The sequence below is a fragment of the Danio rerio genome, chromosome 17, assembly GCF_052040795.2.
Source record: "Danio rerio strain M-AB ecotype USA chromosome 17, GRCz13ab, whole genome shotgun sequence".
Taxonomy (NCBI): domain Eukaryota; kingdom Metazoa; phylum Chordata; class Actinopteri; order Cypriniformes; family Danionidae; genus Danio; species Danio rerio.
Genome location: NC_141037.1, coordinates 25,219,522 through 25,247,446, shown reverse-complemented (window position 1 = coordinate 25,247,446; position 27,925 = coordinate 25,219,522). Strand labels below are relative to the sequence as shown.

The 27,925-nt window shown below is 36.0% G+C and overlaps 2 protein-coding genes across 11 annotated transcripts in view; both read right to left on the bottom strand.

Moving 5' to 3' along the window:
• Positions 1-20,906, bottom strand: part of sanbr (SANT and BTB domain regulator of CSR) — a 23,357-nt gene extending 2,451 nt beyond the window's left edge. Inside the window, exons 1-20 of one of the 10 annotated variants that reach the window (XR_015513389.1) lie at positions 16,676-17,195; positions 16,162-16,313; positions 14,404-14,593; positions 12,589-12,682; positions 12,263-12,510; positions 12,000-12,058; positions 11,473-11,633; positions 9,215-9,301; positions 8,959-9,069; positions 8,719-8,842; positions 8,564-8,594; positions 6,181-6,333; positions 5,956-6,089; positions 5,729-5,828; positions 3,925-3,957; positions 3,746-3,845; positions 3,519-3,607; positions 3,330-3,358; positions 2,332-2,405; positions 1,890-1,978 (exon numbers count right to left, since the gene is read on the bottom strand). Coding sequence is in view for 5 of the 10 variants with exons in the window: in XM_087290485.1 (XP_087146611.1) it covers positions 1,890-1,978; positions 2,332-2,405; positions 3,330-3,358; positions 3,519-3,607; positions 3,746-3,845; positions 3,925-3,957; positions 5,729-5,828; positions 5,956-6,089; positions 6,181-6,333; positions 8,719-8,842; positions 8,959-9,069; positions 9,215-9,301; positions 11,473-11,633; positions 12,000-12,058; positions 12,263-12,510; positions 12,589-12,682; positions 14,404-14,593; positions 16,162-16,313; positions 16,676-16,727 (2,079 nt within the window). In the remaining 5 variants the exon portion in view is untranslated. Of the gene's footprint in view, positions 1-1,889; positions 1,979-2,331; positions 2,406-3,329; positions 3,359-3,518; positions 3,608-3,745; positions 3,846-3,924; positions 3,958-5,728; positions 5,829-5,955; positions 6,090-6,180; positions 6,334-8,563; positions 8,595-8,718; positions 8,843-8,958; positions 9,070-9,214; positions 9,302-11,472; positions 11,634-11,999; positions 12,059-12,262; positions 12,511-12,588; positions 12,683-14,403; positions 14,594-16,161; positions 16,314-16,675; positions 17,196-20,714 lie in introns of those variants that run through there. The other 9 variants (XR_015513390.1, XM_087290487.1, XM_087290485.1 and 6 more) reach the window with 9 other exon arrangements.
• Positions 19,137-27,925, bottom strand: pex13 (peroxisomal biogenesis factor 13). Its single transcript, NM_200645.1, is given in 4 exon segments — positions 19,137-20,980; positions 22,479-22,601; positions 24,290-25,014; positions 27,719-27,925. Coding segments are annotated over 4 exon segments (1,251 nt in total). The 5' UTR covers positions 27,790-27,925; the 3' UTR covers positions 19,137-20,648.

Here is a 27,925-nt window from a genome sequence, read left to right as displayed (position 1 = left end):
GGAGAACATGCAAACTCCACACAGATCCAGCCGTGACTCGAACCAGCCAGCGACCTTCTTGTTGTCAGGCGATAGTCCTACCCACTGCACTACCATGACGCCCGGTGTACAGTTAGTGGGACACAAATTTGATCATCAGTCTGGCTTCAAAAGCGGAAGCTACAGAAACTGCCATGATCTCAGTTGTTAATCTTGTTGGATTTGTCCACTATATTTGAGTATGTCAATCACCAAATTCTCCTTGACAACAAACTTGACGATGGGCATCACAGGACCTCCAGTGGTTCAGATCTTACTCCTCAGGTAGGTCATTCAGAGTGTAGGGGTGAACTGTCTAAAATATAATATCTAGTTAGCGGGGTGCCTCAGGGCTTGGTTTTTGGACCTCTCATCTTCTCTTTCTACATGGCATCCCTTGGATCTGTCATTCAGGAACATGGCTTTTCCTACCACTGCTATGCTAATGACACAACTCTCACACCTCTCAGTCCAGTTGGATGATCAGACAATAATAAAATGAAACACTGCTCGAATTTCAGCATGTCTGACAGAAATTTCTTGCTGGATGAATGTTTATCACCTCAGTTCAACTATACCTGGCCAAGATTAGGCCTGTCATGATATCTATTTTTGTTGTACGATATATTGCACCCAAATATATTGCGTTAAATGATATTGATTATTGTCACAGGCCTAGTCAAGACTGTGGTATGAATACATGTTTTAAGTATATCTACAACCTATAAATACTGAACTGGGTTGTTGTCCCACCGTCAGAAAAGTGATGGAACAAAAAAACAACAATAAACTACTAATAATGGCACAATAGATGTCCATTTTGATGAGTACATGAGTTAGGGAAATTAAAGATAACTAACTCAACACAACTATTTTCATTGCGCATACATTTGGTAGCGAAAAGTGCAGAAGATCAAAATATTTGGCATTTTGAATAGTTAAATGCAGATGAACTGAAAAGTCAATGTGTTTGCAAAAATGAAGTACACTACCTGACAAAAGTCTTGTCGCCTATCCAAGTTTTAGGAACAAAAAATAATAACTTGACTTCTAGTTAATTATTTAGTATCAGAAATGGCTTAAATGAAAGGCAAAGACCTCTAGATTACGCTTATTTTACTAAAATATAATATGATCATGCCTTGATTTTTAATAATTTAATTAGTACAGTAAGGCCTGACTTTGCTTAGACAAAAGTCTTGTCACTTAAGACAAATAATGTACAGTATACAATATAAAGTCATGCTGCAGTGGAAAAATAATTAATATTGTGTATGACTCCCATGAGCTGCATCTATACATCTCTGCAATGACTCAAATACCTTAATAAGTCATCTTGAATGGCAAAGAAAGCGTTTTTGCAGGACTCCCAGAGTTTATGGTGATTCTTTGGATTCATCTTCAATGCCTTCTTCATCTTACCCCAGACATGCTTAATAATGTTCATATCTGGTGACTAGGCTGGCCAATTCTGGAGCACCTTGACCTTCTTTGCTTTCAGGAGTGTTATGTAATGTAATGGGCAGCACAAACATCCTGATACCTCAGGCTGTTTATGTTGACATCAATTCTGAAGATCTCTCGCATGCCCCCATACTAAATGTAACCCCAAACAATGATTTTTCTTTCACCAAACTTGAATGATTTCTGTGAGAATCTTGAGTCCATAAGCGTCCTAATAGGTCTTCTGCAGTATTTGTGATGCTTGGAAAGCAGTTCAATATGATTCATCGGAAAAGTCCACCCTCTGCCACTTTTCCAAATGATCAAATAGAAGTCAAGTTCTTATTTGTTGCTCTTACAACTGGGATCGACGACAAGACTTTAGTCAGGTAGGTATGCTTTTGCTTAAAAATGAAGATGTTTAGTACCTCTTTTGTGTCTTTAAACTTTGTCTGCTCCTGGTCACCAAAGCGCATTTTAGTGAGATTGGCTATAATCTCCTCCATTCTCCTCTGATCTACAGTGAGTTTGAACAAAAAGACATCCGTCAAGATCATTTCAAATCTACGTGAGCTACACGAAGTCTTTAGTGCCAAAAAATACCTAATACTACTGATTAATTACCATTTTAAATCTCCACAGGCTTAATCCTATTTTGAATACAAAAGTGTTTATAAAACAAAAACATAAGTGACCTATTCTTCTAAAGAGCTGGCAGATGCACTTGCTGATGGATTTTACTTTCTCTGATGAGATTTTCTGGGGTTTAAGTGGTTTTACAAAAAAGGCTTGTTAGTATAAGACTCGCTCTCACACTGTGCAATTGTGAGGATCTTTGTTACAGTCAGAAAATTTGAAAAAGGCTCCTACCCTCCTCCCTCTGTGCATCCTGATTGTACCTCATGGAGCGATTGCTATCCCACTTATTCTTCTGGATGCTGACGCTGAGAGCCAAAGAGAGAAAGAGCCCAATGTAAATCACACATTGTGACTGGCTTGATTTTCTCACAACTGCAAATGTATTTCTGGTCATTTCATTTCTTACACTGTCAACTTGTCATAATGCATCTGCAATTTTATATTGCAATTTTACAGAATGTTATACCCCAAATGATAGTTTGAATATTTTCCTTGTTTGAGGATCAGTTTTTTATTTATTTATGCCCTTATTTAGAAATTCCTTTTTAATCATGTGCTACAACAATGTGCTTTAATGGATAGTTCATGCTAAAATTAAAATTCAACAGAAGACAGAAAGTCAAACAGGTTTGGATCAAAATGATGACAGAATTGTTAGTTTTGGGTGAACTATTCCTTTAAATAGAAAATTAAATAAATAATAAGATCAGTCCTATAGAAATAGAGATGTCCAGATCCGATCACGTGATCGGAAATCGGGCCCAATCAAACAGCGCAAAGCGAGAATATGTCTGTGGTCTCAAGGTATTATAAAGTTGACGACGACAACCTTGCCATAGCAAACTTTGAGATATAAAAACTTGGGATTGCCTGCTGGGTATTTTTAGTTGAGGTGCTATTTGTTTTATTTTAGATTACTGTTACACTGAAGTCCAAACAGGAAGAATTAATGTTATTTATTACTTGATTGTTCAAGCTACCTCACAGAAGTTTTCTGTTAGTTAACAGATTTGTTGAATGGTAAAATAATAAATAAATAAAAAACACAGAACGACCTGGATCCGTTTCTTCGTTCTTCTTTATTTTTTTAAATATATTATAGAAGTATCAGATTGGGTTTCGGTATCGGTAGATACTCAAAATCAAATGACTCTGACTCAGACTCGAGGGCAAAAAAAACCTAATCGGACATCTCTATATAGAAACAGTAGGTTTTTGGAGTTACTCACGTGAATGGGGTTGTATCTCGAGATGGTGCCTTTAAAATTACAGGATATATGAAAAAAAGAGAAAAATTACACATATCTTTTTCATTCTTAAGCAGTTCTTCTTTCAATTCTTATTTTCATGGTTTAAAAAAATCCAGCACTAATAATTTTGAGAAAGTCACTCTCATGGAAAAAATTAACTGCACTCACCTTTTCACCAGATTTCTCCTTGCGGTGAAAATTGGGAGAAGACACTTGTCTTTTCAAAGGTTTGCCAGATTTTCTTGCTTTCTTTGCAGCTATGTACACAAAGTCATATAAAAATCAGCAGTGTCCTTGAAATTGAACATGACTGCCACTCCTTGGCCATAATTAGGTACTGCCTATTAAAGAGCATGTATTGATTTTTTTTAATAATGTAAGATTTTTTAGCTTGCCTTGTTTTTTTGATGTGTCTTCTTCATCCCCAACCTCATCCTCGGTGACCTCTGACCCTGTAGTGTACTCCTCATCTTCAGACAGCAGAGACTGCTGGCGCTGCACAAGAAGAAATATGGGTGAGATGTGTGATTTTATTATAGGTGTGTAGGAAGTTGCATCAACGCTCGGTTCTTACCAGCTGAAGACTCCAATTTTTTAAGAGCGAAAACTGCACCAGAAGGGAAGAAAAGTGCTTTCATTATTCAAAACTGGACAAATACATTTAGATTGAGAATAAGTCAATACACACATGCAAAAAAAGGTAATTATGTCCTTATATTTCACAATAATGACTTTATATCTCAGCATAAAATGTTATATATAATAATGTATAAATGCAAATTTTCTCAGTTATAAATCTATTTAATATAACGGACATTGTACAGCACAATGGTTTATGATCTAATTAATTTTAATGATTAATTCATTAATATTATTAAATGTAGAAGCTGAATCACTGATATGTGTTGGTTTGCATTATTTCACAGTTCTAAAGTTCAATTTCAAATGGTTTATTTTATTTTCAAGATCTAAGGTAAACTATCTGCTGCAGCTTTCAGTATATGGCAATAAATGTCATGTAAAATGGCATTCAAACTCACACTGTTAGTATTTAACATAAATAAAGCACATACGGTGTACCTGAGGTGATCGTAATTAACAGGTACACCTAATAATAACTCCTTTTAAAATGGAAAATATTCCTTCTATCGCGTGCTGTTGCTTTAATTTAGAACACAATTTAAATCAGTTGTTGCGAATGAAAGTGACGAGCGGTGGGTGTTGACGCTGACGAAAGTAAAAAGTGGGAGGGAAGGGTTGCTGACAAAAGTGGAAAGTGGTGGTGGGGTGTCACTGACAAAAGTGGGGGATGGGAGTGGGGGGGTTGTCACGGATGAAATTGAAGAGCGGTGGACGCTGACTGTTGACGAAAGTTGAAGGGAGGAGGCTAGGTTGCTGACAAAAGTAAAAGTGGTGGGGGGTAGGTGTCGTGTGTATTGTGTATTGTATATAGCACATTTATAGTGTATGGCCATACACCCAAAGCTCTTCACAATCATGAGGGAGGTCTCTCCACACCACCACCAGTGTGCAGCATCCACAGGACAGCGGTGCCAGTGCACACATCAGCTAATGGTGGAGTAGAGAGACAATGATAGAGCCAATTCAGTGGATAGGGGATGATTGGGAGGCCATGATCATAAGGGCCGATTGAGGGACTTTAACCAGGACACCAGGTTCACACCCCTTCTCTTTACGAGAAGTGTCATGGGATTTTAATGACCACAGAGACCACAGGACCTCGTTTTAACGTGTCATCCGAAAGACGGCGCCCATTGACAGTGTAGTGTCCCCTTCACTTTTACTAGGGCATTAGGACTCACGCAGACCACAGGATTAGCTCCCCCTACTGGTCTCACTAACACCACTTCCAACAGCAACCTAGTTTTCCCATGTTGTCTCCCATCCAGGTACTGACCAGGCTCAGACCTGCTTAGCTTCAGTGAGTAACCGGTCTTGGGCTGGAGGGTGATATGGCTGTGGAAATTGAAAAGTGGTGGGGGGTGTCACCGCCAAAAGTGACAAATTAGGAGGGGAAGGGGGATTTTGGGTGGGTGTTGACGCTGACAAAAGTGACAAGTTTGAAGGTTGGGGAGGACATTTGGGCTCCTAATAATATCTCTTGGGGCCCCAAAACTGTGTGAGCCTTAGAAATGTCATAACTTTTACCCCCTAGCCGCGCCCCTGACAATAATAATACTGACAATAATTTTGCTAAATGGTTAACATTTTGGAGAGTCTACAAGGTGTATGTACATTTATGACCACAATTATAATCTTCATATTTGTCTTTTGGTTCTTTTAAGTTGTGTTCCAGGTGACCCAATTCCGAGTGTGATTGTGTGTTGTTGACAGTTACAACAAAAAGTTAGACTCACAGCTGTGGTTTCCTTGGGTCTGTGAGCTGTAAGCACCCCTGGCTCAAGCATAACATCACATCCTGGCACATTTTCACTGCCTACAGAAAGATCCTCAGAGCTACAGCAAAACAAAATAGATAATGGCATAAAACCATCAAAAGACTAGACAAATGACCAGACCGTTTAAATAATGCATAAAACAGAAAGCCAATCATTTATACAATTTTTTTTTGCTATAATCTAACCTCTCGGCCACACACACAGCGTCTCTGTGCAGCAGCAGGTCATTGAGTATTCTGGTCTGGGTTGAGTTTACATTGTGATCGCTACAGTCACCACCATCTGCCGCACTCACAATGTGGTCTCTTATTTTACAGCCCTGCGACAAGGAAAACAGACATTCACACATGGTGGGATGGGTTTAAAGGTCAAACGAGTTCACAAAGACAAATTCTAGCAATAACACAAACCTTGGGCATGAAAGAGGGATCAAATCGTAGGACTTTCTGGTTGCAGCAAGGATAAACACCAAGGCCGTGCCATCTATGATCTGCTCCAATGCCAGGATACACAACTGCCTCTGGGTGATACCTACACTGACCCAATTCGGTACACAAGAATGCCTGCCAAAGGCCATAGAACATGCACATATTACATTTTTATGGATATTAACTTTAATGTAATATGTAAGTGTAACTGATTGTAAATGTTAAGTCTGCAAAGTTCCAAAGAGCTTTCCAAAGTACTTCCAAAATAAAGAACTGCATTATACAAGTTACCTTACTTTCTGCACAAATCTATGTAGGTCTGTAACAGATTTTGATATTGTCAGCCAATGATCTTCAATGGCAGCTCATGAATGTGCATTTTGTCTCTCAGACAATGTAGTTGCAACTATGGTCTGGAAGAGTGTGTGCACCAAAACTTCATGTTTAGGAGATATAAAACTAATATAAACATGTAAAGCTTGTAGTAGAAGTCTGCATTATATACTATAAATTTCCGAATAAAGTACGGGAGCAGTCGGTAACTGGTGTATTTTTGGACGGAGACGGGCGGTCTAACAATATCGCTCCCGACTCCTGAGCGAGCGAGCACGCGTATGTATGTGTGTAAATGAGACAGCGTGATGCTGCGTTTAGCATGTTTGTCGCTGTCTGTGTGTGTGTGCGCGATTCGGTTTTGTTCTCCCCCCGCCCATTAGCGGGAACGGGCGCGGCGGGTAGAAAACGGAGCGGGTCGAGCAGTGGGACAATGAATGCAGAACGTAAGCGGGAGCGGTCGGGTTGGGGCTAAAACCTGGCGGATGCGGGCGGGAGCAGGATTCAAAATTTAGTCCCGCGCAGATCTCTAGAATGTAGTTTGAACTTTCTCCTAAATGGATCAACAGTTTTATTCCTCTCACCTCATACTTAAGTTTCTCATGAAATCGTGACCAATCAAATGCAGTGTCTGACATGCCCCCTTTAAGATGCTTCACATTTGATGCGGTTGAGCTCAATCACTCTCACTAGCAGAGCGGTGATAAAACAAAACGCTATTGGCTTAAAAGGGGAGAAGGTTCCACCCTCTCTTTATGGTTTAGTTGAGATTATGTCAAAAATCAAATTAAGATGCACATTTTAAAGCACTTCGTGGGACCTTTAAAAACAAGCTGCAAGTTGTCCAATCACAACACATTGGTTCATCTGGCCAATCTGATCACAGTATGCTTTAAGAAAGGAGGGGTTTAGGGAAACCAGACCCTTGAATGAACCATTTCAGACACTGTGATAAACAGAGGTGATGCTGTAATGTATATCATGAGCTAAATTTAAGCGTTTAAACTTGGATGAATGCAAACCTATTATCAAAAGTAAAATTAGGAAACATTAAAGGATTACTTCACCCACACATGCAAATTCTGTTGTAAATTACTCATCCTCATGTCGTTCCAATCTCCTGCAACATCATACATTATAGGAACACAATTTAAGATATTTTAGATTAAATTTGAGAGCTCTGTTATCCTCCATAGGATAACAATGTCCAAAACATTCCACGTGATATCTGTGGCTGAACTGTAATCATACAAAGCTCCAAGAACACTTTTGTGCACCAAAAAAAGTTAATATAAATTTGTTCTCAAATGTCTTCTCTTTTTCTTTCAGGTCGGATTTCTTTTCATGTCATTGGCATTACAGTCTACAGCATATTGTCGGTAGTAAACAAGCATTTTGATCTGACATGGAAGAAAAAATATTCCTGAACAAAATCATATTTTCCCTTTTTGGTGCACAAAGCTATTCCTGGAGCTTTGTATAATATAAATATTCCTTGCTTTGAACATCTTGGGACATATTTTGTTGTATATGCGGTTAGAGGGGGGGGATTGAGATGACAGTGGCTCTGTGGTTAGCACTGTCGCCTCACAGCAAGAAGGTTGCTAGTTTGAGTCCCGGCTGTGTCAGTTGGCATTTCTGTGTGGAGTTTGCGTGTTCTTCCCATTTTGGCATGAGATTCCTCTGAGTGCTCCAGTTTCCCCCACAGTCCAAAGACATGCGCTATGGGTGAATTGAATAAACTAAATTGGCCATAGTGTATGTGTGTGAAAGTGAGAGTGTATGAAAAATACATGAATGAAAAATAAATGAATGAATGCTGTTAGAGAGCTCTCAGATTGTATCTAAAATATCTTAATTTGTTTTCTAAAGATGAATGAATGTCTGAGGATTAAAATGACATAAGCGTAATCAATAAGAGAATTTAAATTTTTGAGTGAACTAATGAGCTATGCAGTCTTGTATTTTGTTTTTTCTTAATATTAAAAACCTTAATTTCAAAACTGCACAATGTTAATACAGCCTGTGTTACCTTTGACTAATATTTAAACTTGTTTGTTGATCTGAAACATTAAAGTGTGACAAACAGCAAAAAAAAAAAGAACACAAAAAGAAATCAGTAAGGGGTAAATACTTTCTCACACTACAGTTCATATGCATATTGTACTAAAATGACTATCTGTTTACCTGTTTGCAGCGTGAACATGTAAGGAAGTTGATAGTGCCCCAGATCCTCCAGTAGACCTGAACCCATGACTTTAACTCTTCATAAAGACAATTCACATACTCATGAACCTCCCAGGCCTTATGTCTACACAAACAAGCACAATTATTAACATATATCCTCATATGTGTGTGTGTGCCTAACACTTAAATCTAAGACTTTATTATTCGTGTTCGTGTGATTGAAATAGTGTCTTATATAACCTGCTGTGAGTGAATACAATGTTTCCTCTGGCATCTATGTTGATCTTGTTTGGAACACAAGGGATTTTTCTCTCTGTTTCTTTGGTTAGAAGTTTAAGGCAAAGTCCACATCTGCGGAGGAACCACATCAACAACACATTATCACTTTGAGATCCATATTTATGATATTTATTGTGCATGTTTAAACTACAAAAACACATCATATTATTTTCATAATATTAACAGGCTACAATCCAGCATAATGCAAATGTCTCACCTGTACAGAGTAGATGCATTACCAGGGGAATCGTGATTCTGATAACCATGATCAAATATTCTCTCAATCTTCTTTTGAAACAGTTTACTGATGGAAAGTTGAAAAAGGTGAGAGTAAAATATGATTAATAACATCATTAAACATGTTTTGTATAATAAAAATATTGTATTAATTTATTATTATCTTTAAATTACCAAAAGTTTTCTTTCAGTAATATTTTTTTATAAAACAAATGAATACAAAAAAACTAATAAATCAAAAGCGACAATAATGACATTTACAATCTTATAAAAAAACTGTTGCGTGTAAAATGAAAGAATCCTGAAAAATCTAACAAAATACTTAGTACCATAATGGTTTTCATTGTAGATAATAACAATAATTGTGTCTGACACCAGATAATCATATTAGACATTTCTGAAAGATTATGTGACTACAGTAGTCTGGAGTAAAAAAGTAATGAAAAATCAACAGGAAAAACATTTGATTTTGAATATATTACATTGTAAATGTTATTATTATTTTTATTATTATTATTATTATTATTATTATTAAAACAGGCCCTTTTCACACTTCTGGGTTTCTTAGCAGCAGAAGTCTTCATAATAGAGAGCAGTGAATGGGAGAGAACCACAAATCTTTTTGTATTAACATTTGCTCAAATATTAAATAAAACTTTACGAAAGTGTATTCACGACTTTTAAAACAAAAAGAAAAAAATGTGTTAGACTGATTGTGGAAGCCAGAAGAGAAAACATCAAATTTACTCTCCTGCACCTGTCCTGTACTTATACCTATTAGTATTAAATATGATATAATACAAAGTATAGCTTTATGAATGTACATAGAAAAATTAAAAAGATATTAAAGTTATTTTAGCTATATTAGTTAAAATGTATTTTAAATGTAAAAAATGCACATAAGACACATAAGACATTTGGGGCTCTATTTAACTGATCTAGGTGCAAAGTCTAAAGCGCACGGCGCAAAAGTATTAAGGGCATGTCAGAATCCACTTTTGCTATTTTAAGGACAGAAAAACATGATTTGCGCCCCAGCACATGGTCTAACTGTGTTGTGCTTATTCTCTTTATAGAGTTATGGATGTAATTTGAGTATGGATGTATTAAGAGTTTAAAGGAAGTGTGTAAGACTTTGTAAGTAGAAAAACTGAACGCTTCACTAGCAAGAAAACAGTTAAACAGATCATCTGCAGCGAGAGGATAAAGAACGAGACTCGTTCAATCAGCCTCTTTACTTTCTCAATTTATTTTACTGTACGCACTCCACTAAAGTCATCCATTTGCCTATGTATTTAATTTTGTTTAAGCGCAAAGATTTGTTTCAAAACTATTTCTAAAATCAGTTTTAATTTCCAACAAACCAATAAATGAACAATAATAACAAAGTGTGGTCAAAAAACTGAATTACATCCAAACACACGTCCTATTCTTATGCCTCATATGGTGATGTATACATCTCAAAAACCTGATAGGTGAAGAAATCTAAACTTGTTTTTATTAAAAGAAATATATATATATATATATATATATATATATATATATATATATATATATATATATATATATATATATATATATATTATACTGATATTAATAATAGCAATATAAAAAAAAATCATTATTGTCAATAAGCCTCCTGGACATAAAGAAGGCATGGAGGTAGTGTTTTTCATAACTATGTTGTAAATAATAATTTTTGTAACATTTTTATCTTTTTTCCATATAGTTAATTGTGTATTGCTGTACATCCGGTGTGTATTAAGCGTCTGAACCTGCATAAGTGCATAACAAATGTGCTTTCCACAAGACAAGCTTTTCCTGGCCAATGGCACAGTCTATTTCAGTTACTCAAAATAGCAATGTACCAACAATGTGCCTTGAAGCCCCCTTTATAGAATGGCACACCCATGAGTCCACAAAGTAGCACAAATGAATTTGCTATTTAAACAACGTGGCGCAAAACGTTAAAATTAGGGTTGCGTTGGTCTAAAAATAGCAACAAATCGCACAAAATACATGTACATTTAAAATAACTATCATACTAAAATAATCTATGAAATATTTTTATATTATTATAACGTCCTAATTTTAATATAATTATATTAAAAACTATATAAAACAGATCACATTTAAACTGAACATAGCGTTTACATGTCCAATATTGACATTTTATTACATTCATCCAGCACCTCCGTATGATTCTGTAATGTGCTGTGTGTGTTTGCTCTCATCTACCTTTTGAATTTGTCTTTTTTGTCCTTGAGATCATCTGCCTCATTATGGTTGAAGAGATCAGCAATGCGTCCGGCCAGGTTGTTGTTGATGCAGTTCATATTGCACGGCGTTGCTATGATGGCACTCATATGCTTGTGACAATACTGGATACACTCCTCGACCTTCAAATCCACAAAACACAAGTTGACCATCAACTAAAGGCATGTTAACAAATGAATAAATAACTTCTGATAAAATCAACCAACATGCTCTCAACAAGCACACTGCTCAGACAAGTGTTCATATAATAATGCCCATCTGATTATGAATTGTTTTGCTTCATCAAGATTTGCCATGTCTGATAAATACAGTTCTGTGTCTCATTGGTGTTTGAGCAGTGCACCCATTCGTCCAGAAGCACAACACAAATGATGAAACAGCCATCATGCATCATGCTCTTTTTACTGTCCACTACACCCTAAAGGTCAGTCAGCTCAGAGCACACTTACTACATCACCCAAAACACTGTCACCCCTCACAACACTTACTAAAGTTTCCATCTTCAAGAACTCGGAGGAGATCAGGATTGAGATGACATTGCTGTGCTCTGCAACCAAACACCACATAACATAACCGACAACATCACAAACAGCGAAACGTCCAACTCACAGCCAACGCAAAACTGTTTACAACACCACCCACCATCACTTACAAACACCATTCAGCCAGGTCAGAGTACACACGACAACTCTGATGGTATATTTGGTTAAAGAAGTAAAACACACAATGGTGAACGCAAAAAGACAATTACCCAGTTTCGGTTTCTCTGTATGTTTCCCGTGTGATTGTTCGGTGTTGTGACTCTTGGCGTAGTTCATGAGCCAGTCGAAGATCTGGACGTCACAGTGAACGGAAATGTCCACCTCGTCCCAGCGCTGTGGGTCCACAGATAGATACTCCTCAAAGTAACGCATCTCTTTCACTAGAAGGTTCCTTGGACACACAAAGTCCTGCTTCAGGTTTTTGGCCTCGTCACAAACGTGAATGACCATGTTGGGGCTGTATGACAGGAAATAAATGCATTTAGTGAAGAAATTATTAGTACAGGATGACTAGATTGACGTAAATGTGCCTCACCTTTTATTTTCTTCTGTTTTCTCAATGTTCTTGGCAGGATCTGCAATCTCAGTCTCAATAGAGGCTCCTCGACCAGTAGGGAGAACATTGAGGCCTAAAAATAGATAAAAGCCCCATTTCAGAACATTCTTTTTACCCAAAAATACCAAAAATCACCATATTAACGGATTAGTTCACCCAAAAATCTTACTTTTATGAAATTCCAATCCCCACCTTTGTTCAACACCAAAAAACACAATTTAACCCCAGTGTAATGTTCAAATTTACTATACCCTTTCATTATGTTGGTGGCTGTTTTGCCCCATTGACCTCCTTTATAATGAGATTTTTGACAGCAAAGCCATGACACCATATAACACGGCTATTCAATTAGTTTGTCATGGGGGCCAGTTTATGAAAAGCATCCCAAATGAGGGGCTGGGGAGATATGACTTGCAATATGTGATGACACAACAGCAATATTAGAGCCCATATGTTGTATTTTTGCTCCTTACGACACCCACAATGGCTTTTTCTACATTAAATCAGTAATATGTTGTATTTTGAACCAACATAACATCAGTGCATTGTACAATAGGCTTTTTTAACAAACATATTCAAATGTTGTATTTCGAAGGCAAGCATAACAAAATCTACAGTTATTTAGAAACTTAAAGTAACTGAAACTTAAGTGTACATACTGTAAAAAAAATATACAGACTTAGAACCGACAGATGTAAACAAATACTTCTGTCCATTCGCTGCTGAATTGTTTTCTGCATCAACTTTTCTTTTTTTTAACTTGAAAGAGACATTTTGTCCAACTCAGCTGTTTTTAGACTAAGTTTCCCGATATTTTTGCAGAACAAAGAAAGGAAAAAAGAAACAGAAGAAATGAACAAAAATTAGCATCTATCATCATCCTGTTGCTGTCAGAGAGGCTGTTCATGTTGCGTCACTTGCTTAATATAACATGGTTCTGCGCAGCCTTCAACTACAGCTCATGCTGTATTGAACAGGCGCAAGTCACTTCATAGCTATAATGACCATTTTTTCGACTAAACAAAACTTTTTTTTTGATGCCTTTGTCTCACTCTTTGAAATGCTGGAACAAATTGACTCGGGAACCGTGTTTGGCCTGCGGGTGGCCAATTGAATAGCCCTGCTATATAACCATGCATTTTTGACTGTTAGTGGTTTTCCCAGATAAGAAGAGGTAAAATTTGTAAATTTGTAATCAATAACTTGCCTAATTATCCTAACTTGCGTAGTTTAGATGATGACTTAGTAATTGCAGATGAATATTAGTACCTTGCAAAATAAGCAGTAAAATATTATGTATGCTGTCATCATGCCAAAGACAAAAGCAATCAGTTATTAGAAAATAGTTTTTAAAACTATTATGTTTAAAAATGTGTTCAAAATATCTTCTCTCCATTAAGCAACACTTATAATATATATATATAGTAACAAATTAAATTTTACAGGAGGGCTTATCATTTTGCATTTTGACTTCAAATGTGAAACATTAGCTTTCTGAATGTGTATGTTTGTAACACTTTACATCACAGTGCTGGCATGCATTTGCCAAAAAGTGTACAATTAAGTCCCTGTAGTTCAGTCAATATTGTGTTGGATTAGAAACAGCTCTGAAAAAGGAGCTAATTTAGTTCCTCCAAATGTTTTTTGAAGAACTGAAATTCTTCCCAGATCATAAAGTGTGGACAGGCCAAAAAGCAGGTACTTCCACCAACAGTACTAGGAAATGTGAAAAAGTTCAGTGCAAAACTGAATGGGGACTAAGCATTTTTGGTGAAAACCCACTCATTTACACACCTGACACTGAGAGAGTGGTCTGATTGGACTGTGGTTCCCCTGTATCTCTGGTAATGTCCAGTACATTGGATTTGATATAAGTGGAAAAGGACTCTGACGGAGAGCTCACTGCTCCGGTGAGTGGGTTACACTGCTCATCAACATGAGGGAAACTGCCTGTAGTCTTCAGCTCTTCAAACCTCCGAGCACACTGCAAAGATATAGATGAAGAAGCTAAATGAGTCCAAAAAAATTTTTCCTGATCTTGTGAAAGGAGAACATCTATATAAATTGTGTTTAGGGCTGTTCAAATCAGGAGCAATAAATATAATGGTACCTATATTAGTGTCATCAGCATGGTGATATCAGTCTGTTTATTATTATCAGTCTGCTGCTAAATCCTAAAACCAGGATGGGATTTTGACTGACTGTCATTGTTCTTATCCTGATTCCAACTAGATTGTTTCTTTTTTTTTCTTAAATAAAATGTGAACATGATGTTAAAAACTATATCTTATTGATTATAGCTCCTTGGTGTGAACAGGCTTTTTTACAGTAAATCATATCACAAATTATTATATTGTACAATTTATATTGTTATATTATTACATAATATACTATATTCAAATATTTTATTACATAAATAAGGTAATGTAAGTAGACTTTTCACAAAATGATCCACAAAGGAAAACTGTAATGGAAAAAAATTAAAGAAATTTTTTTTTTCAATAATTTATTTAGAATGGCTTTTCAATACATTTTTCATAAATATGGAATTTGTTTAGGACCTTTTTGATGTCTAATTAATGTAATAATTAACATTAACAGTAAAATGCTTGTTACCATATTGAGACGGATTTGGGGCCTCAAAGTCCTAATATACACACTTTGTATTTATTTATTTATTTATTGTTTATTTATTGTGCTGTCCCTTTCTTGTGACACTCAATCTTCCTTTCAACACTTTTTTTCTTTTTCTTAAAAGAAAAAAGAAAAAAACTAACAATTATAAATAGGTTGTTTTGTTTTTTAAACTAAATCTTGGTCTGATTGGACTGCACCATGATGGGGTGGTGGGACAAGTTTGCATGGATTTAATAATTACGCTATAATTTAATTTGTTAGCTACCCTAACCATACAAAATATGACAAAACACTATGTTATATATAAATTATAGCTATAGTTTAGGGTGACAGTGGCTCAGCCACCTCACAGCAAGAAGGTAGCTGGTTCGAGTCCCGGCTGGGTCAATTGGCATTTCTGTTTGGAGTTTGCATGTTCTCCCCGTGTTGGCGTGGGTTTTCCCCACAGTCTAAAGACATGCGCTATGGGTGAATTGAATAAACTAAAAATTGGCCTTAGTGTGTTTGGGTGAATGAGATGTTTATGGATGTTTCCCAGTGATGGGTTGCAGCTGGAAAAACCTATGCTGGATAAGTTGGCAGTTCATTCTGCTGTGACGACCCCTGAAGAATAAAGGGACTAAACCGAAAAGAAAATGAATGAATAGTTATAGTTTTATAGGTATTTATTGAGGGCTCCTAAGTTTCCTGGGGCCCTAAGCAGCTGCTTACCTCACTGATTGGTTAAATCCGCCCGTCAATGCAATTATTCATTTATATTAATTTATATTAGCTCACATAATAAATAAATGTTTTACTAAATGTTGAAATTAACTAAGATGAATAGATTTTTAACAGTATTTGTGCTTGTTAGTTCATGTTAACAACGAACTTAAAATAAAGCGTGTAATATATGGTAAGTCTGATCTGTCTTACCTCTTTAGGTGTGAACCCCGGCACTAGCTTGGCAACATTCTCCCAGTTGATTGGCTGAGGTGATGCCCACAGCGAGCTCAGCACAATGTCCAGCACCAGGAGGTTGTTGTCATACGGAAAGTTATTATTAACAGAGCAAAGACGATTCATTTCTGTGGAGGAAGAAGAAAACGGTCACCTATTTTTGAATAAAACATTTGTTTATAAAATCAACCTTGACAATCATGCCATCTACTGGCTCTCTTTTGTCCCATTGTATTGAATTTCAGAGAACCAAAGCTCAACTTGACAGGATGACAGCTGTGATTTGACGCATCACAAAGCTCATAATGTCACAAATAACAGCTGACAACGCCAAGAAAACTATTTTTATGATATGACGGGCTAAGCACGTTCAGTGTGTGTGAAGGTAAATGTGCTTAGCCAGCATAATGAATAATATATCGTGGCACTCCTGCGTTTTGTGTCACGTCGCCGTGTGAAATGCTAAGCTAACACCCAACCGCCGGTTTACCCTGTTCCAGATGGATGCGCGGTTTCCTCTGAAAGCAATGCTCTTCTTTCATTCCAGCTGAGCGGGGCTGCAGACACCGGGCTGGATTTGAGCAACATCAACGGAGATGCTGTGTGGCTTACTTTGATTTGATCCGGGTAAACCAGAAAAGTTCGCATCCGCTCAGCGTATGCAAATAACAGTAAAAACTAAGGTTAAAATCAAAGGATCGGGTGGGCATGACTACCCACGTCCGTGTGTCTGCTCGTGTTATAAAATGCCAGAGATGTTGAAGAGAGAGAGCGTGCTGCTGATGATGATGTTGCTGCAGTGTCCCCGATCGAGCCTCCTCCTCCTCCCTCTGCCGCCTGTCTGTAACGTTACGCCTGTCTGCTGCGATTTGTTGTGATGCCAAAGCTCGTTGACCTGAGCCTGATCAAGCGAGCTGGATAAAACGATTGAAAGCCGCCCGTGGAAGAGGATTAGCTCCACATCCTGCGCTCTGCCTCTGTGCTCTCGATTTCCGGTGCCGCAGTGCAGCAGGTGCGCGCCGGCGTCCCCGTTGCTTGGCGACATCCCTAACATTACATGACTAATGGCATTCTTGCTTTTTTAAGGCCAAGACATGCAGGTGAATACTACCGTGATAGATAGTTATTCCCATACTTTTAACTGTTGATTGATAATATTAAAGGAACATTAAGATGAAATGAAAACTTCCCCTCAAGTGGTTCACAATCAGTTTCTTTGTTCTGTTGAACCAAAAGAAAATATTTTGAAGAAACCTGTGACCATCGACTTACATAGTAGGAAAACTCAATACTATGGAAGTCAATGGTTACAGGTTTCCAGATTCAATTTTTTTTCTTGTGTTCAACAGAAGAAACGCAAACAAGTTTGGAACGGATGCAGGAAGAGTAAATGATGACTGACGAGTCATTTTTGAGTGAACTATCCCTTTAATATTACACAGAGTCAAAGGTTTTTCCTGAGTTTTTTTTTTTTTTTTGGATACCACTTTGTATCACTATCTATAATTCAGAACATAGCTGTGAATAGTTAACGTAGAAAAACAAATTCACCTTTTTTTCAGAAAAAAATGTATCCCTACTGAAAAAACAGCAAATGCTGGTAAGGTATGTTTTTATCCTGGTCTTGCTGGTTTCAAAGCTGGTCTTAGTGGTGGTCAAGCTGCTCTCAATGCTGGTCTCAGTGCTGGTCAAGACCAGATCTGAGGCCAACACTAAAACCAGTAAGACCAGTATAACCAAAGTTGAAACCAGCAAAACCAGCATCAAAACATACCTTAACAGCAAACGCTGTTTTTTTCAGCAGTCAAGAAAATGATGTATGAAACTATTCTTTCATAAATTTTTTAAGAATATAAATAAATTGAGCTGAAGTGGAAACTTATGGCTTAACGCTGTAGGGGGAAAAAACGATTTGAAAAATAAGTTTTATAACATGCAGACATACACTACAAGTCCAAATTTTAAGGTCAGTTCTTTTTTCATGTTTTTAAAAAAAAATTTTATTCTGTTCATCAAGGCAGCATTTATTAAATGTAAAGAAATGGTTAAATTGTTAAATATTTATAATTTTACATACCTGCCTTCTTGAAATTATTACTCCAGTCATTATTGGTTTTATTACTATTACCATTAATAACAATAATAATAATAATAATAATAACTTATTTATAATAATAACTACTTTTGAACAGTTATTTTATAGTGCAATAAGATTTCACATTTTTACAATTTGTACTGTATTTTTTATTAAATAAATGCAGCATTGTTGAGCAGGAAAAGCTTATTTTAAAACATTTAAAAATCATATTAACTCCAAACTTTTGACCGGTAGTGTATATATTGTTAAAGTGTGATGAATGTAAAAGTTAAATTCTTTCTTTCCATCAGACGGAAATGTAAAGCTGTAAAAACCCAATCTCAAAACCGACATCTGCCTTAAAAAAAACTATTTTTGCCTGCAGTGTGGAACCACAGAAACATAAATACATTTTCTCGCTATAATCAGGTCACAGAAATTGGTGAAAGATTAACAGATCTGTAAAAATGCTGAGCCACTGAATTATTATTTTTAGAGGGATGGGTTCTAGAGCTATGTGGCATATAGTGATCAAATCTGATGTTTCTTGTAATAACCACAGTGTATGCTAATTTGAACACCGCCTTACAAACGTCCGGTGACAGTTACATAAAAAAAACATAGAAATGAACATTTATATTCAGCAAGGATTTAAGTGATCAAAAGTGTTGATATGATTTAATATATTAAAAGATTCCTAAAAAAGTATAATGGTTAAAAAATGATTATGTTGCACAAAGCATTGTATGATTTCTGTTGGATCCTGTGATGGTGACTACTCAAGTAATGAATGCTAAAGATTCAGCATTACATTGTAATTATGTGAAATAAGAAATCTGTTGCTATGTCAGCAATTAAAAATGACAGGAGGTACTTTTTACTGGCAAAATAATTGCTTGTATTTACATCATTGCACATTGTGTTGTCAGTGCGAGAAAACAAACAAGCCTGAAAACACAGACAAATTCACAAACTAGTCCTTGATACAACACAACTTAAAATGGAAATATTAAATAGTCTTTACACTGCAGAAAGATGAACAGCAATCTAAAACATACATTAGGAGAGGAAGAACATTATCCCATATTGAAATTCTGCATTCTCCTTGGAAAACCTTGTATTAGTTTCAGCCTGCTAAAAGCTCACGATTTAATCAGATGCACTATCATATTCATAACATTATCTGCAACAAAATTTCACAACATATTTGTAACATTTTATGCTTGATACGAGCATATCAAAACTAATTGTGAAAGCAAAAATCCATTTTGCCTAATTACTATTAAAAAAACAATTTATTGAACAAAAAAAAACCTTTAAACAAATATTGGTAATAACTTTGAGCCTAACAGTCTAGTAAAATCTCTGAAATGATGTGCTATAAGCAATTAGAGGGTTAACGAAAAAAAAAGGGTTAGTTCACCCCAAAATTAAATTAGCCAATGACCTCAAGCATCCTAAGTGCACACTGTAAAAAAAAATGCAGGGTTCCACCCAACTCCTTTTTGTTGTCACAACACAAATCAATTAAGTTAGTTTAATTGTTTTTGCCAATTTAAGTGGATCGAACATAAAACAAATAAATTGTCCCTAAAAACTCAATAATTGTGTTGATTTAGCTCATTTTAATTTAGTTTGAACAAGCATTTAAAAAATCTTGTTCAAGCACTACAATGGCAATGGACAGCTTTGTTTTTTTAACAGTTCAAAATAAGTCCAATAATGTGATTCAAATAATCAAATATGCTTCACTTGGCTCTGGGAGGGTGAATAAGTGAATTGATCTATTTTTGTAAGAAAAATATTCATATCTAAAACGGCTTTATGTAACTTCCAGTGAGATATTTTGTCATCATCATTTTAAGAGGTGCATTTATCATTGTCTGCTGGAGAGGACTGTGTATTGTTTATCTTTCTTCTATGTTCGTTTCAACTGCACATGCTCTTCGTACTATTGTCCAGCTGATATTTTTCTTACAAATGTATCAGTTTGCTAAAGAAGACCTTTTTTTTTTTTACCTTCCAGAGTCTAATAGACACTTTTTATGATGAATGGAGGCTTTTTATTTGATTGTTGTGGACTGTTGAAAAAATTGCCATTGTAGTGCTTGTTGTATTTTAACATAACTCTGAATGGATTCAGCAGAAAGTAGAAAGTCATATGTATCTAAGATGCCTTAAAGGTAAGTAAATAAAGCTTTGTGTTCATTTTTGGGTGAACTAACCCTTTAAAGCATTATTCACCTTCTCTTCAACACCCCAGTATTTTCATTAGCTTCTCTTGATTTTTTGTGGTTGAACTGAATTATATCAAGGGTGATACATTCAAAAAACAAAGAAGACATTTTCCCTACAGAAACACCCACCACCTGCACATATCGATTACTCATAAGTCCATCTTTTCTGAATGCATCACTAAAGTATCACGGCTGTTGTGTGTGGATGCTTGCACCTCCAGTCCAAGGCCTTGTGTTTCCCCATAAACGGACTCCAGCAGATCCTCTGAATGTGTTGTCGTTGGGACAGAAGCTGTAATGAGGGCCGTTTGAGGTGCTGGAAGGTTCTGTGCAGGCTCCTGGGCCTGTGCCATCCTCTCTAATTCAGCATGCTTTCTGCCTCTCCTTCGGCCCAACACTTTGACGTAGTTGGCAGGGACGAGGCCGGTAGTTTGCCCATCCACACTGGCTAACAGCCAGCCACGCACCCGTGGCTGTTGTTCTGAAAATGAGAGTGAACAACAGTGAGTACATGGTGTAGGTCAGCGCTTAGGACATAATACTTGACATTAGTGACACAGTGCTATTTTTATTTAGTTGTTTTGTTTTCCATTTCTATTCTTTTATTACCTCACTATTAGTGTTGACAAGGTACCAACATTTTTGTAGTTGGTAAAATACCAGAGTAAAATGTCAGGGTTCTCTTTAACACTGCAAAAACTACTGTATTTATTCTTTCTATTATTTACAAAACACATGACATTAAAGTTATTAATAACTATAAGGAAATAACATATCAAAAACATTTTTAATTATTACAATGTAAAAGAAAGTACTTTGCAGCATTAAAATATATAATTCATTCACTCATTCATTGATAGTCTTATATTTATCAAGGGTGGCCAAAGCGGAATGAACCACCACTATTCAGGAATAGGTTTTACACAGCGAATGCCTATCCAGCAACAACCAAGCACTGGGAAACACACATTCACGCTCTCGCATTCACTCACACATTAACTATGGACAATTACATTCATAAATTTTCCTTCAGCTTAGTCCTTTTATTCATCAGGGGTCGCCACAATGGTATGAACCGCCAAATTGTCCAGCATGTTTTACAGAGCAGATGCCCTTCTAGCTGCAACTCAGTACTGGGAAAAGCCCACACGCTCTCACATGCACACACACTCATACACTACGGACAATTTTGTTTAATCAATTCACCTATACCGCATGTCTTTGGACTGTGGAGGAAACCAAAGCTCCCGCGAAAAACCCACGCGAACATGGGGAGAACATGCAAACTCCTAAAATATATCTACATTTCTAATTATTAATGTGTCGTATACTGAAAGCAAAAGCAGTACAAGCTCACAGACTCAAAACTTTAATTGTAATAGAAAAGAAAATCTGTCTACACTGAAAACAAATCTCTTTATTTTTTATTTTGCTTACAGTTTGTTGGGTCTAATAAAACAATTTGAGATTCTGGCGCATTGAATGCATTTACACTACCTTAAAAGCTTTTGACAGGCCAATAAGTTAATGAGCTCAATAAACACTGCAAATATACTGGAAATATAAATGTTTTTAAAATGTCCAGACACTGAAGTAAGAAACTCTAGTCACTTATAGTGAGTTAAGAATCACATGATTGATGAATCATGTATTAGCTAATGCAACCATTGTATTAGACCAGCTGTGGACAATCATAAGTACATGATTGTCTCGAATTTAGTAATAAACAAACTTCACTTGTTTGCCTTTTTGGTACATTTTAAATAGGAAAATATGTAGACAGGAAGCAAACTTTGAAAAAAAAAAGGAAGAATATGATCGGCAAAAGTCTATGACTCAAAAGTGTGGAAGCCTGAAAAGTAATGTGCTTTTACAAGGATCCACTACTAACAGTACTTTTGAAAACATCAGTCAGTATGTCTGCATATATTTAAATGTTTCTGTATGCAATATGTCCAGAATATGTCCTGTTCTTTTACCTTTAGGGGCCAGATTTAGCATGTCTCCAGCCTGTACAGAGATCTCCTCCTCAGATGCAGCAGTGAAGTCATACTCGACTCGTGCTACTACATGATCATCTTCCCCACTTGCCCAGTTAGTGGCTACAAAACAGAACAGAGAGACATACTTCAGAACTTCCATAAAACACAAACATACAGACACAACTAAGTATAAAACTAAGTCTTCAGACATGAAGACATAAAAATATCATTAGATGTATTCAATAGTGTGCTGATGAAGATGTGTAGGGTTTCTGACTGGCTCATTCATAAAATTGCATTACATTACAGCAGAATGACAGAAAGTGAAGTGAGAGAGAGTGGGGAAAGGATCAGGAAAGGTCCATGAGCCGGCTTTTGTTGGTGCATTAATTACTGGGCTATCACACCAACAAAAAATTACTCTTTACTGTAGTACATTCTTACAAAAGTACTACTTTTTTAGTGTCGTTTCTTTAGTGGTTCAGTATACACAACTGTTAAAGCTTTAAGTAGAGATGTCCAGATCCAATCATGTTATCTAAAATAGGGCACGATCATGTCGATTTAGACTCAATCAGAATCTGACGTTACCTCCCGATCAGGACTAGAATATATATGTATCTATATATTCTCATAATTTTTTTGACACATCTATAGTTATGCGGGGCAGAGAGTTAGACTTCTTTCTTGACTTGACACAGAAACAGCAAGGCATGCGGCATGACATCACTTTTGATGAGACTCTATTGGTTAAATGAAATCAAAGATAAACAAGAAAACAGCTTGATGCAGAAAGCACGAGTATGTCTGCGGTCTGAAGGTATTATAAAGTTGATGACGACAACATTGCCATAGCTTAACTTGGGATTCCCTGCCAGGTATTTTAAGTTGAAGAGCTATTTGTTTATATATTACTTTTTTTTTTGTATTTACTGTTGCACTCCAAAGTGAAGAATTGATGGTATTTATTACTTGATTGTTCAAGCTACCTCACAGAAGTGCTCTGTTTGTTAACAGAGTTGTTGAATGTTAAAATAAGATTAAGTAAAAAACAAGAAACATTCTGGATCTCTTTTTTTGCTATTCTTTATTATTTTTTATGTATTATATAAGTATTGGACCGGGTTTCGGTATCGGTAGATACTCAAAATCAAATGAAAAGCTGATCGGGACATCCCTAGTTTTGAGGTTGGTATGATTTGTAAAAATGTTTTTGATAAGTCTATTTCACTTGTAGTTGCAATTTTATAAATTGAAAATACAATAAAAACAAATACTTGGTAAAATTTAAATTAATTCTACTGACATTTCAAAAGCTGTCATTTCACACGATCCTTCAAAATTCTAATATTATTTGGTGGTCAAGAAACATTTACTATTATTTTCTATCATGAAAATAATTGTGCTTTGATTTATGGGAAACAGAGCTGTTTTTTCTGGATTCTCTGATTAATTGAAAATGGAAAAGCATTGCATTTATTTGAAATAATACATTTTCTGAAACACTATAAATGTTTTCATTGTCAATTCTGATTATTTTAAATGTGTCCTCGGTAAATAAATGTATACTTTTATTTAAAAGAATACCCAACTCTTCTGAATCTGAACGTTAGAGTGAAATCCTTCTCATTAATGGCCCCATGTTAAAACAAAAACAGCAGTTATAAAAATTGTCTGGAAGTTTTGTTATTGAGTCAAAGTTTAAACACATCTTTAGCTCTCATGTCAGACCAGTTTATCACAAGAAGGACAGTCAAGGTGTAAGACTAGAATGAGAACAAACTACAGCAAGTGGATAAAAGTCTCACCATTTTCCTCAGCACCCTCAGCAGAACTTAAAAGCCTCCAGATTAAATACGGCCCTCCGAGAACAACAGCAAAAAACAAGAAAATAGGCCATGATTTGACAGAATTCACTCCGGGTTCTTCAACCCCTGCACCTCTGGCTCCTGAAGCAGACACCACTGAAGAAGAGGCTGCGCTGTCTGCCCACAAATCATCCACCTCTGAACCCTGACGCAATCCCATCAGCCTCTGCAGCCTGCGATACAGATATCGAAGAGTCCTAACCAGGGCAAAAGCTGACAGCACTTTTGTGAAATGTATGCGTAAGCGGGAGAAGTGATTGGCCACATCCAGAACAGCTCGGAAGCTGTTGTAGACGGCAGAGAAAGTAGCATCCATCATCATGCTGACTGATGAAAATGCATGGACGATGCTCTCAATAGACTGAAATGCTCCGCGGCTGCTTTCCTCGGCCTGTTGGACAAAACGACTGGGTGGGATTTCGTCCATTGTGTTGAATCGGTTATATCCCAGGCCGCCTCCGACTCCATAACCACTGTAGCTGTAGGGGCTGTAGCCACCATACATGGAGTTCCCATAAGGGCTGTACGAGGAGGGAAACGAGCTGTATGTTGGGCGGTATGACTGTCGAACAGATCGTGGAGGAATCGGTGGCACCACTCGTGTTAGAACTGGAGGACCAGAACCTGATGGCCCACTTTGGGATACTGATCCAAAGTCCGTAGAGCTTGATAAAAGAAAACAAAAAGTCAGTCAAATGAAATGTGTAAATGGTAAAAAACTAAACAAAAATAAGAAAAAAGTTGACAAATGTTCTTTATTTAGAAGCAATCATGGACGGTGACAATATTTTATTTAAGTTCTCCTCATTTAAGTACATTTTATCATTATCAGAGTATTTGTATTTAGGCAACTTTTACTTTGCTACATTCCAAACCATAGTACTTTTTACTTTTACCATTACATTTCATAAATGTAGTAAAAAGATATTTTGAACTGGAGCCAGTGCCCCCGTGTCAAAAAGCTCGGCTCCCCTCTAGATTTGGACATGTATTTTTGTGTCACAACTACGGAGAAGCGAGATCAGCCATTGGTGGCAGACTGTGGAGATATGACTAAGGCCTCTTTTGCAACTCTCTCTCTTTGCGTCACGCGCACTTGCTGTCTCTGCTTTCCCTCGACTTTTAATATAGGAAGTCCTCAGCTATGTAGAGGCTATTATTAATCAGAAATTGAGTGTACGTAGTTTTACGTTAGGAAATGAAGTCTTGAATTTACAAACAGTCGGCAATTACCAAAGAACAGATGTAACACATTGATCAAATCTAGTTTTTAGTCACGCTCATGTAAAAGTAATATTCAACTCGTTTAGTTTTGCCTTCATTCATTTTTGTTTTCAGTCGTGACATAAAAACCAAGTCTACAAACACATTATTTTTTTACAACACAATTTTAAACATAGAAGTTTAATTAATTTTTAATAACTACTTTTTTTGTCTTTCCCATAGTGACAATTTGTGCATAACATTTTACTAGTTATTTTGCAAGATTTTGTATTCAGATTAAAGTGTAATTTAAAGACAACTAGGTTATGTTAACTAGGAAAGTTAGAATTAGTCAAGATATTGTATAACTGGTTTGTTGTGTAGACAATCCAAAAAATACAGCAAATATTTCTTGAGGAGGCTAATAATACTTACCTTAAAAAAATTTTAATTGATTTTATTCAAGACAAACTATAAGAAATATGACTTATTATGACTCTAGAAGTATTTTTAGGAAATACTGTAGAAATGTCCTTGGTTTGTTAAAGATCACTTGGGAAACATTATTTTAAATTAATGGGAGGGCAAAAAAATGACTTCAACTGTATCTGGTAAAGTTAACAGGTGAAAAAATGTGCCTTGATGTACTTGAATGTTAAAAATATGTTATCCTACTACAAAGTTACTTGTCAAAAAAATTAACAGAAAGATTATTTTGAGTTTAAATTATTTAATTAGCTTTTTTAAGAAGACAGCAGAGTGATGCATGGAAAAAAATGACTTTGAATAATTGTTTAAGTAGTTTGTGATGTATGTTAAAGTGTGCCGCCTAAAAGTATTAAGGGCCCCTTAATATTTTAAGATCTATATCTAATCTAATTGTATATAAATCTAATTATATATATTATATTATTATATATATATAATAATTAATATTTTATATTATACAATTATATATATATATATATATATATATATATATATATAAATATATATATATATATATATATATATATATATATATATATATATATATATATATATATATATATATATATTATATAAATCTACTGTAAAAGGTCAAGCTGTTGAGGCCTACAGTATGAAATGTGTGAATGTGAACTTGTCCATATTTGTGTTATACTGCCAAATAAAAAAGGCTTCAAACCTAAACAATGTTATAAAAACCCTCAAAATACCTCAACCCCCAAGCACAAAACAGAATTAAAACTCATAAGTTTGCATGTTTCCTCTTAACACATTTTGTCATATGAGACATTTATTTTTATATATTGTAAAATGTTTAAATTAGTAAGCCCACATTTAGTTTTATTACTTTTTTATTTACTGAACTCTATGATATATTGTGTTTTCACTTGGTAGAACTATAATTACTTTTCAGAAGTTTTAATGGTAGGTCAAGTTATAATAAGAAAGTGTTTACAGTGTTCAATAATAAGTACTTTTTACTTTTGATACTGTAGAACTGTTGTGCTTTGACTCAAGGAAAACTGAAAAGGGCTACTGCCTTAGGACATCTGTACTTATAAATAACAGTTACTCCCTGACAAATATATTTCGCCCATATGGAGATAAAATTGGTTTTATATTCACAAATTCGTTCATTTTTGAGCAGTGACATGCTCCCTATATAGCGTACCACGCTACTTTGAATATTCGGTCTGCAATTTCATGCAGGTATGACTTTGAAACAACTCAAGCACTATTTATTTGACTGTGAACAATGTTCTTTGATAGTCATTGACTGCTAATATAATCTCACTATTTAGAATTTAAAGGAATGCTTTTCTGAATTTATATTATTGATGAGAAAGTCAACTTTACCCCAATTTCGCCCACCCCTGTTTAAAAGTATATGACAGAACACAGCATGGGTATTCTGGAGTGAACTTTGACACTCACATGCAAACACTGACGTGCTCGTAAACGAGCCAAATATCAAGTTTATGAAACACACTAACGCTCGGGTACAAATGTCATGATAACCTAACGGTATATTTATCAGCACTGTAGTAAAACCAAAGTAAGTAAAACTTACAAAAATATCGTTAGTAAGATTTGTATGTTGTGTGTTAGGTGGCTAAGTGTTTGCTAGCGTTGCTACATTTGTAAATACTGGGCAAAATACAACGAGTTTTTACAAACCGATAGTTTAACGGTGCTGTTATGGTTCCTGGGATTCGCCTTTCCCATGGTTTTGGAGGAGGCTGAGCCATTATTTTTATATTTCAGGCCAAAGTCGAGCTGCACTGAGCAACAACCGTTAACACGTACAGTATCCCATTCGCCAGACTAGAGCAATCGATCATTCACATCGCTCTTACTGGCTGGCTACACGAGACTAAAACAATC